This window comes from Strongylocentrotus purpuratus, unplaced genomic scaffold (genome assembly GCF_000002235.5).
Source record: "Strongylocentrotus purpuratus isolate Spur 01 unplaced genomic scaffold, Spur_5.0 spur5_contig_836, whole genome shotgun sequence".
NCBI lineage: Eukaryota > Metazoa > Echinodermata > Echinoidea > Camarodonta > Strongylocentrotidae > Strongylocentrotus > Strongylocentrotus purpuratus.
Window position 1 is genome coordinate 659,835 of NW_022145542.1, and position 12,147 is coordinate 671,981.

The following is a 12,147-nucleotide window of genomic DNA, read 5'->3' on the forward strand; positions in this document are numbered from 1 at the left end:
TTGTTGTTGTTGCTGTTTCTGTGAGAAATCAATAGTTGTGGCCTTTGATTACAGTGGTATAAACTTAAAATCATGGTAGAATTAGTCAGAATAATTTTCAAAATGATCTATAATCATTAAAAAATGTTAAAGTTAAACAGTGAAAGTAATCAAATTATTAATGACTTCATTCTCACAATAATAACTATTATTACATTATACATCACTTTTTGACAAAATTAAATTACTTTAAAACCTGTATTAAAATGGAAACAATATTAAAGATCCTGAATTAACTAAAAAGACCAAAAAGATTATTTGAACATTCTATCATTATTGCTAAACTTGTTACTTATTCCCAATCACATTTCTTATGACAACTCAAATGAATCACATTGGTCAAGATTTCACCAAACCCCAGGACAAAATATGTAGTATCAAGCCATATCTTCACTCCTTTTTCCTGGTGATGTGACTTCATTTGAGGTTTTAAATGCAATTAAATTGATTCCAGTACCAGTAAGCATACTATGACATCTCAAAGTAAGGTGATGGGTAATTATCAAGAATTAATGATGTAACACCGATGAACACGTCCCACTGGAAACTGGAGCCCTGCACGGGATGAGCGCGTCTTTGCCTTGGTGCGGGCCTTTCCACTCTTTCCTCTGTCTTGAGCAGATTTATTGTATAATGAACAAAACAATGCTAATAATCATTTCATGAACTTATGAAGCCTAATGAAATGAATGATATACAAACTAGATTTATCACAGGTTATACAGAATGGCAAGATGAAAGATAACAACATATGCAGAGCTGCCAACCTCCAGAACCGAAAATCAGTAATCACAAGGCTCAAAATCAGTAATTTTGGGTATAAATCAGTAATTTCCTATGCGGTGCTATGACTCTAATAAAAACGGCACGCCAACATTGCACAGACACATGATTATCTGACATTTTTGGTGATTTTACTCACACAAAGTTGTTAAATAATGAGTTTCATATCATCACAACACAGTCTTCCAGGAAAAATGGGGGGAAAAAAATATATTTAAAAAAAAAAAAAAAAAAAAAAATCATTTTTTTTTTTTTTTAAATCCGTAATTTTAAACAACATTCCGTAATGGTCGTTAATTTCCGTACCAATTACGGGAAATCCGTACTAGTTGGCAGCTCTGCATATGGTATCTGCATTCAACACTCATGCACAGACTGTACAAGAGTTAACATATACCTGGGTCCAATCACAACTAGCTCCCTCTTGTTGTGTAATTCTACACATTCAAATACTTGCAAGTATTTGACTTGGTCCTGAGGCAATTATTCCAGTGGTCAGGTTCAGTTCCTTGTAAAAAGCTGAGAAAATATCTTGGTAATCTTCTTTATATAAATACTCCAGGAAGAGAAAGACATGCAGTCATTTTGCTGATTAAGATATAACATTGCTTAACACAGCTTTCCATTGGCTATTTATAAGCCAGTTGAACGAGAGGTAGTCATTTAGACATTGTGTATCATTTTTTAAGTCTAGGTATCTTTTACTACTTCTAATACTGCTAACTTTGTTAACTCTTCCACTAACATTTCATGACATCTGTTGCACACAAAAGTAGACTCTAAGAGAGTCTCCTTTAGTACATGAGAGCATCATCTGGCATGGTGATACCACCACTGCAAATCCTTTTATGGGTTAATGAGATGTTCATGAATCCTGAAGAATGCATCCTCCTCCTAGGCTAGTAGATGTTGTCATAGCAACGTCATCCTTTTTGGATGATACAAAGAAGTTAACCCTGTTTGATTGCATCGTCATGCTGATGACTTGCCAGCAAGACCTTGAAGGAGAAACCCAGCTAGAAAATACGAAGGAGGCTATGAAGATCCCTGGCTGAGAGAGTCCTCCTACCAGGCTAGTAAATGAAAGACACAGCACTTGGAGAGCATCATCTTAGATGTTGTCATAGCGATGTCCTGTCAGCAGCATCCTTGTAGGAGAAGCCTCTCTGGATGATAGTTAGAAGGCGTTTGAGAACCCTGACAGAGTGCATCCTTCTTCCAGGCTGGCCTTCAAAGACACACTCGTAGAGCAGTTCAGAGAGCACGGAATCTACCTCATAGGGAGCATCGTGAAGCATACCACCTGTGAGATGAGATAAAGAAAGGAAGATGACATCATTAAATGGATGGTTCCACCCTGTGTATGTTCAAGACTAGACTAGACAATGGATTGTTGACATCAAAAAGTGGAAACTTATCTCCTCTTTGTAAACAAAGATAAATTTCTCACATCTCATCTTTGAAGTCTGCTTACAGTGTTGCTACTTGATGGGTATGTCATTCGCTTCATATAAATGACCAAGTCAAGAATAATTTACTTTTCCTTCTGGTCTTCAGATAACTTCTGTACTTGCTACAGAATGGAATGCCAGACAGGCGTTTATGTCGTTTAGATTTTTGGAGAAAATAACATTATTATTCTCTCTTTTTCAGGCAAAGCATGTTTTTGTCTGATCTTTGATACTAAGCAACTTGACATTCTGTTCCCCCAAGATGTGTTATGGAAAGACATTTATAGATTTACACATTATCCACTTACATTGAGGTAATTCAATAAATTACTTCAAATTATGGAAACTCTCTGCGATACAAACATTTCTTTGATCAATGGAGCAAGCACTATTTTTTACACTAATGAACAATTTATGGAAATGCCATTTGAGGATGTGGTTTATGGACAGGGAAAACTACGGCCAAGAATGAAAAAGAGAGAAAATAAGGAGGAAAAAACAATCAAAAAAGGGGGAGCATGAGATAGAGAGAGAGAGAGAGAGAGAGAGAGAGAGAGAGAGAGAGAGAGAGAGCAGGGAAGATGGGGGATAGATAAATATAGAGAGTGGGAGAGGGAGAGTGACAGACAGACAGAGAGGCAGACAGACAAACTAATACTTTAGACAGACTGCAAAAGAGAAATGTGGGAGAAAATTGCCGCGATAAAAACAAGTGGGAGTATGACTGTGAGTTTATTGGAATAACTACAAAATTAAAGGCAGAAATATGGACAGTACCTTCCAAACATAAACCAATACAAAACCAATGCAGATGGACAAAGACAGGAGAGATTTAATACCCTGCAATATACATCAAAAATATCTTCATCCCAACATGTACAAAACGAGTGAGCCTGAACAGAATGTTTGGGAAACAGGAATCGGAAGGATTTAAGGAAAATCGAGTTGGTTTTGGAGGAAATCTCATTCTTGTCAAAATAAGTCAGCATTATTCCTAAATCAGTGAATACTTCCTCTTCTAGTTCAAGGTTAGAGCCCAGTGGTGTTGTGAAACTCGGCTCTTAAACATGGCATCAATCATCTTATTCTCAGATGAGGAGGATGCAGACACCGGATAGATTGTTAGGGGTGGGGTACGGTGGGGTGTTAGAGGAACCAGATAAATTGTTATAACAGGATGGGGTGGGATGGGAGAACAGCAACCAAGAGAGATTGTGAGAGGTTGGAGTGGGATGAGAGAGGACATGAGATTCTGATAGATTGTTAGGGGTGGGGTGGGGTGTTATAAGAACCAGATAAATTGTTATAACAGGATGGGGTGGGATGGGAGAACAGCAACCAAGAGAGATTGTGGGAGGTTGGAGTGGGATGAGAGAGAACATGAGAATCAGATAGATTGTCAGGGGTAGGGAGGGATGAGGGGGGGGGGGTGTAAGAATCTGATTGATTGTTAGGGGTGGGATGGGGTGGGGTGAGGTGAGGGGATACAGGAATTAGATCAACTTTTAGGGTGGGGAGGGGTGAGACCATAACAGCACCAGAAAGCTAGGGGTGGGATAGGAGGATGAAGCAACCAGGTAGACTATTACGGTTGGAGTGGGATGGAAAGATATAATTATGGACTAGATAGAATGTTACAGGTGGGGTGGGAGAGGAGGATATGGCAACCAGATAAGATAGGAGAGACTATATTTTGTGGATGGGGTATGATCAATATTATCATCATCCCGGGATGATTTACATATCACTCATCTCTTAGAATGAGATGGAAAGGAAATGTTCTCCTCTTGAGAAAACACCAAGGGTTGGTTCAGAGAATGAAAATGGTGTCTCGATCAGGGTGAAGGAATGGTTTCACCTAGATTTGTTGATCAAAGAGATTTATTGTTTGAGGATATACACCTTGAAATATTTATGAAATGCTTCCTTATCTTTGAGGAGAAAATTGAAACTTTATCGTCATGAAGGTTTCACATTCTTTCAAAATACATATAAAGGAAAACGAATCTTTTGTCTTTCTCTTGCACTTTAAAAGCCCCACTCTTTTTCTAAACTTTGTCTATAATCCCTTTATGTCTAAAAAAAATATATCAAATTTGATGTCATCGAAGTGGACAATTAATCAATCTTTGATGGAAGTATATACGAGAGTACACAGCCTATCATCCTTGACCATGAAACATCTGGTCAGAACGTGCTTAAATTCACTGGGCCTTATTTACACACCGTCAACTCTTAATAGTTTGAGGTCAGATTGATTCAACTATTGGCAGGGGACCTAAGGGAGATGTCTCAACTATCACAATGTTTGTGGATTAAAAAGAAATTAAAGTGGCCCTCGTTGAGCCAGTATTAAGCTAGTAGGTAGGAGTATCTCACTGAGCAGCGAATGTAGCGAATTTGGGTTTTGCCAGGGTTCGTAAAAGGTTGCAAAAGTTTTGTAAAAGATTGCAAGAAAGTTTGGAAACAGTTTTCATTGTCGCAATTCATTTTTCCACAAATAGTTGCAAGCGTTAGCAAAACAGTCGCAAGCCTTTGCAAACGGTTGTAAGACTGTGTCGCTTCAGTTCTTTTTGATTCGTCAATGCTAGCTACCACGTTACCATATGGTTGCTATATAAAATCGACCCATTGAGTACCAGGAGTTAGCAAAAGGTCCCAAACATTCACAAATAGTGGCAAAGGATTGGCAAATAGTTGCTAATCTTCACAAAACCTGTCGCTAACATTTGCTCAAATGATGCCTATTGTTGCTAAACATTGCTAAAATTGCTAAATGTCGCAAATATTCCGTCCCTGATTTTCGCCAACATTCATCAGAAAAGTTGGCAAATCCAAATTCGCAATGTTTGTAAGCATTCGCCGCTCAGTGAGATACCCCCCTTTAAAAATGAATTGTAAAAGTCATCAAATGCAGAACAGACAAATAGATGCTCTATTATTAAAGAAATAATCTATTTTTAAAGAAATAAACAACATTCTATGCATCTTCCTCATCTTTTATGTTGGAGACTGTTTGTTAATTTGTGTAAATTTGCCTATGATTTTTGGTACTGAAGCTAGCATTTCTCTAAATAATATCCTCCGTTCTCCTTTGTTAAATCATGTCTACATATTTTTCCTACTGATTGTGAAGCTGCTACTTTCAATTCTAAGAACCAAACCAAATCAAACCCTCTAAGCCTAGCCTTCATCCACATTACTCAACACCATAACAAGTGTAGCTTCCGCTACTTCTACCCTTCCTTTTCCCATTTAACATTTCATGTACAATCTAAGGAGTGATCCACAATTTTGACCAAATATCAAGTTCTGCATCCTGGATTATGAGATGTTGATCCTCAGCTGTGTCTGAGATGATGGAATAGGAAAATGGAAGCAGATTTTCACTCGTTTTCGGAATACAGCAGTCTGGATACTAGTCTGGAATTCTGCTTCAGTAATATTCAACATTGAGACTATTGTGATTGTAATTTGATACATGAAAAATCAATTTTTCATTTTTGATGGAATTTTATTTTTTCTCTACAATTTGTTTCTTCTTTTTAATCATCCTCAAGCCCGTTGTAAACCTTTATTTATTCACATGTCTTGAATAATTTGCCAAAGTTCTGTTTCAATTTCTCTCACTATTACAATGTTAAGATTTTGACAAACACGAACTACAGGTCTAAACAATCAAATTAAAATGTGCCTCCAACATGGATCGAGTTCTTTTCATCTAGTTGAATGATTGAATAACCGATAAATACTTTGATAAAGTTCTGTTTATATTTCTCTCACTATTTCAGCGTTAAGATTTTGATAAACATGCACTGAAGGTCTACAAAAACAATCAAATTAAAAAGTGCCTCCAACATGGATCAAGTTGTTTTCATCTACTTGAATGATTGAATAACTGATATATTCAGTATCTTTTGAATGAATGATATTACTTGCAGCAAAGAATAAACATCTCATGGAATTCTCAAATGTGCATGGCTTATCTGCAACAACACAGAGGTCCTAAAAGCTTGCGAATGATAAAGGAGGTCTGAGGCCAATATGCGCTGTTCACCTTATCAACTGTCAATGATTCACATGCTCTGGTAAAGACTAAGAATATACGGATTTACGACATGACAAATGAAGAGAACTTTCACACCCAGCTGGCATTGACATGACTAATAGCTGTCTAAATGGGAAGGAATATATCTCAATGGTATAAATCAATTGGCGTCAATGTCTGTAACCAGCCTTTCCTCTATGATACTCTGGGGTAGCTAGGCAGCCTGATGGAAGAGTTGCCACAGAAACCAAATATGTATTCACGCCTCGGCACAGAAACAAGATAACCTCAGAGCTAATGTACCAATCACCAAAACATGTTTTGCTCTTGATGTTAAATGTTGCCTATACTGTATTCGAAATATGAGCTTCCAAATTACTTCTACAGGAATGAGAAAGAGAAATTCCCCAAAACAAGGTAGGTTAAATGGGGGTCTGGGGGCAACGCCCCTGGTGAGGGTTAAGGAAACTTATTTACGTAAAAGGGCGCGTTTTCCTTGCATTTAAATTCTAAATTTGAGAAACATCTGTAACCCCATCTTGCTGAAAGGGACTGAAAAGAAGAAAAAAATGTTCTATTTTTTTTTTTTTTAATAACAGACTGTGTGTTGAGTAGACTATAACGTTGACACAAGTCGGTTCTGTACGCTGCATTTTATCCTCTATTTTCTTCTTGGTTCGCTTGAATATTGATATGATAAGGTAGATAAATGCACATGAAAACTTCAATTTGGCAATGAGGAAATTTAGCTTCATAAAGAAATACCCATGAAATCAGTCTTCTTTCATTTCATCTGTGAGAGCTAGAAGGGCATTAATTCATTTCATTTTAGATGTAGCCAAAGTCCTCATGGCTCTCAGCAGACAATATCAAATTTATGATGCCTTGCCTCAGGGGTATACCCCAAAGTCCATCCCTTCTTGATGGGATATTTGCTTTAAGAAATATGACGAACAAACAAAATCATTATCGCGCAAACACTTAAATATTTGCTACAGGAAATAGAAACTGTTATTTAGAACAGGAGGCAAAGATTAAATCTTGATTTCCTTGCAAACAGTGATTCATAAAGACCTCCTTCACTTTCCATATCCATGTTTGATTACCTCAAAAAAGTATTGCTGTGCATAATTGAAAGCCGTTTTGGGATCACAGAAGAACAAACATATTTGTTCTCCATTGTTATAACACTTCTGATAACAGTAATTCAAACACTGGGAAAATAAGAAAGACCAGCAAAGGTAGTCCACACAAAGTGGGAGATGGAGAACTATATAGAAGCAGCAGCAACAGAAGTTGAAGCAGTTGGACCGAAAACGACGATGCAACATTTGTGTAACAATATTCATAGGGTAGTGAAATAATATCATTTGTACCCCTGGTTGAAACAAGTCTTACTAAAAATGAAAACATATGCCTATCTACCTCCTTTTGATCACAACTTCTATTCTCCACACAGAATTGCAATGTTAGATTTAGTACAAGGAGCGAAGGCAAATAATATATAAAAACAAATAAACATCCCCTCCCCTAAACCATTTGTTCTTGTACTTGTGTATTCTAATACTCTATCAGAATATATTCATCCACAAATCACCCACTTTCATTTATATTTGAAAATGAAAAGGAGAAGCTTCGAAAGTACCTGAAAAGGAAAGAGTCCTATTTAATTATATTGGGTCAAAATCTTTCACTACAAAAGAGCAATGTTTGCATGGCACACTTTGTACAATAGTTGGCATGGTAACAAGCGATTTCTTTGGAGTGATTTATGACACAATTTCAACAGTTTGAAAGAAAAAGAAGGGAAAGTTACAGACAAAAGGGAAACATAAAAATGAAGACTGTGCCCTAAAACCACAGACGAATTCGGAAAGGAAAAGGAACTTCTACCACAAAGCTATATTTTTGACATAGTGACAGATGGCATTTAAAAATATCACCATGGTAACATGCGGTTAGAAACACTTTAAAAGTCACTTCGCTCCGGGTTATTAAATTCTTTCAAGGAATTAATGGTTAATACCGTCATAAAGCCGACTAGAATCAGGTCAAAGCTGTAAGATTATCTCAGGTCTCTAAAAACATGCGCTAAAATGTTCTAGAAAATACTTGTCAACAGCAGGATTATTCTCCTATTCCAATATCTCTGACACCTTAGGGTAAATAACCTACAAAACTCTTAAAATTGAATGCCAGGGTCTCTTTCACTTTGAATTACATTTAATTCAAAGCCATGACAAGAATAGTATGCACAAGTAAAATACATGCACATCCTTTCTTCTTTCTTCTTTTCTTCTTTTCTTATACCTCTTCTCCGCCTCTTTGATCATATACTTCTCTACGTCTCTATGTCTCTATGTCTCTTTATCTCACCTTTTCATTATACAGTACTATAATTCCAAGTGGGTTTTGTATGTGTATTCAATTTATGCTTTGGGTTAGCCAATGCAACTTGGGAAATTGTACATCTTAGAAATTCCATGTTCTAAAATTTCATTAAATTGTGCTAACTGGTGTGAGATGCTTATTATTGGGTGTGAAATTTCGCCAGCTCCACTTTCTAGCGATTCAAGCAATTTTTTGAATCACTAGAGAAGCATGTTTTTGTGTTTCTGATAAAATTTAGTAGGGAAGTATCTAATAATAATAAAATAATAACAATATTTATAAAGCGCAACATATCCATCTCTAGAGATGCTCAAGGCGCATACAAATAATTTAAATTAATATTTAACATACTTAAGATTAAAGAAATATTAAATGTTAACTTGCATTAGATCATACAACTTCATGGTGCCAAGGTACATACAATGTGGCACAGTGCGATTGTTTGTTTTGCATGCATTGTATAAAAAGAACATTGAAATTTAACAATATGCATTGAGCATCAGGTGAGTTTTAAGCCCAGTTTTGAAAGTAGAGAGAGTGTTGGCCGTTTGAATAGAGAAAGGTAACTTATTCCACAAAGAAGGAGCTGCTGCTGCAAATGCTCTATCCCCCCAATTTCTTTTGGTACGTATTTCTTTAAGTCTAATATTATGTGATGAACGTAAACCAGAACGACCTGCAGAGTGGGGTGATAGAAGGGATGAAATATATTCTGGAGCTAGATCATTTAGTGCACGATAGGTTAAGAGTAGAATTATATATATCACACGCTGTTGAACAGGGAGCCAGTGCAGAGATTTCAAGATAGGAGTGATATGTGATGATATTCTGGTGTTAGTTACAAGGCGAGCAGCAGCATTCTGAACTTTTTGCAATCGGTTAGTTTGGTTGGCAGGTAGTCGAAAGAGTAATGAATTGCAATTATCAAGGTGCGAAGTAACAAAAGCATGTACTAACTGTTGGGTGGATTGAGGTGAGAGATATTGCCTAATTGCACGGATATTACGTAGATTACAATTGGCCAGTTTAACACAATTTGAAATATGGGTTTCGAGTGACATGGCAGAATCAAATATTACACCAAGATTCCTAGCTTGATGTACAGGAGATACAGGGGCAGAACCAACTTGAACATGAGAAACCTTAATTTTACTGAGCTGTCTACTGTTGCCAAGCAAAATGAATTCTGTTTTTGCATCATTTAGTTTTAAGCGACTCTCAATCATCCAGTTCCTTACATCAGCTATACAGTTTTCAATTTTCTTCACATTTTCATCTATTTCTTTCTGGACAGGTTTGCAAATAAAATAAAGCTGTAAGTCATCTGCATACATATGATAATTGATATAAATATGATATAAATATGATTACTCCAATTAAGTTTGTTTCATAAGCTTCGGGAAGAAAATGTACATGCCTTTGGAAAAAGGGAATAATTACAGGCCTATATGTTTGACTCAACTTTGAATCACGTTTTGAGCTTTCTACCGACCAAAAGCATGTTCACCAGATTGAATCCTCTTGCATACCTGATCATCCCCTCAGGGTCTTACCCAAATCCCATACACATTTTCATCTTTAATGCTATCTTTTCACACATTTCCTTGTCTTCTCTTGTCCTAGGCAACCTGCGTGGGTGTCCTTTTTATCCAAACCATCCCCTGTAGAACCAAGGAATGACTGGTTTACAAGTAATACCCTACAAAAATCTTATTTTTAAGAACCAAAAGTGCATGTGCCATTTTTGATAATGCCACATGCTTTGTTTGAAGGAAAATGAAAACCAGATGACCTATTGTGTTTATGACAACCGGCTATTACTGCATTAGGATGTTCTGAAATAGAAAGGAAAAGGAAATGAGAACCCAGATTTTCACTCGGCACTGCATTTTTGTGCCATCGAGCTTAGGTCTACTTTGACTCTGTCAGTCCATATAATCTGTTTGATGAAAGAAGTTGCATGTTGCATCCCCAAAACCACTAAACTTAAAGGTGAACTGTAGCAATGTTTTGGAGTGTTTTGGGGGTATATTTTTTGTTTAAACATAACACTTAAAGAAGTCTATGTATAGGCCTACTTGATGTTCTATTCATTTAAATTGATGTTTACTTCAGACACCAATCTGAGATGAAACAATTACATTTAAAACATTTCTGCAAAAGAAAGAATGTTCTTCAATTTGAACCTTTGTATTATTGCACTATGGGGAACCTCACTCTCTTTATCAGAGAAAGTTATTGTTAACAAAATAGCATTAATTTTGTCATTTGTTACCAGTTCGTTGGAAACTAATATAGTTCAAAAAGGAAATTCTCAATGAACAGATTTTCACAAACCTGTGAGTAGTGTTCCTATATCATAGAAGGTTATCAGAACAGGTACAACGAAGATTAAATCCTATCTGCACTAGTTTGGCCAGGGGGATTAGACCTCCCTGCAAGGTCACTGACAGGTGGTTATCTCATTGAAACAGCTCTCAATTAACATAAGAACAAGGGGACCACGGGGGACCACTTAGGTATTGTTTGTGCTATATAGAGGGCGCAAGTAGCTATAAGTAGTGCAGTGGGGCTCTAAAAGATTTAATTTTGTAACTTTAAGAAAGATGGCATCACAAACCTGGATGATGCTTCCTGGGAGTATCCAGAGGCTGGAAGAACCGTTCATATTTAGTTGTCATGAGGTCAGAGAGTAGAGAATGGCAAGCCATCATATACATGAGTTCAACATGTCTTGGGACTTCTCTACAGTGAGTATCCGGTTCCGTCTGCAGCTGCTTCACAAATGTGTTCAGGCAATCTTCGTTACAAAGCTCTGTGCGGTTGTTCAGATGCGGGTTCATGTCAGGTGCTGAAAAGAGAAAAAATATCCGGCAAATCAGTAAACAAATACAAGACACAAGATTTGATAGATTTTGCCACTTTTTGATGACTTCCTTGGGACATATATATTTCTGGCTGTTTTTTCTTATCTGAGGTGTTTGGGCAGAAAAGGTGATGGGTCAAATGGATAATATCATAAAGGAAAGGAATTTTGCTGACTTGAAAAGTGAATCAACCAGTACTTGAGCCTAATGCCTTTCTCCTGAATTTGTACAGAACTGATCATTTATGTAAAAACTGAACAACTTGTTCATATTAGGCCTTACCTATTTGCATAATTCATGCTATATATATATATATATATAAAGTCATAAAACCTGAATGTTCTGAAGTTTATTATTTAAAAAAGGGCAACCAAATAAAGTTTAGATAAGTTGTGTGCACTTAGCTTAAACCTTAGTGACATCCTTACCTATGTATTTATATAACCTTTCATTTGATGTCGAGATGACAATTTTTCAAGCAAATCAACAATTTCAAAAATACTGAGAAAGATTAAGCTAGCTACTGGTAATGGAAGTGTGAGAGATATATGGGTTTCATCAGGTAAAT

At 36.6% G+C, this 12,147-nt stretch overlaps 1 protein-coding gene across 3 annotated transcripts in view; it reads right to left on the reverse strand.

The window, feature by feature from the left end:
• Positions 1-1,169: 1,169 nt before the first annotated feature.
• The window catches only part of LOC115924023 (divergent protein kinase domain 2A-like), a 71,840-nt gene continuing 60,862 nt past the window's right edge, over positions 1,170-12,147 (reverse strand). For all 3 annotated transcript variants that reach the window (XM_030985584.1, XM_030985578.1, XM_030985589.1), the window contains 2 exons: positions 11,333-11,563; positions 1,170-2,125 (listed from right to left, as the gene is read on the reverse strand). In XM_030985584.1, coding sequence (XP_030841444.1) covers positions 1,944-2,125; positions 11,333-11,563 — 413 coding nt within the window. In that variant the 3' untranslated portion in view covers positions 1,170-1,943. The remainder of the gene's footprint in view (positions 2,126-11,332; positions 11,564-12,147) is intronic.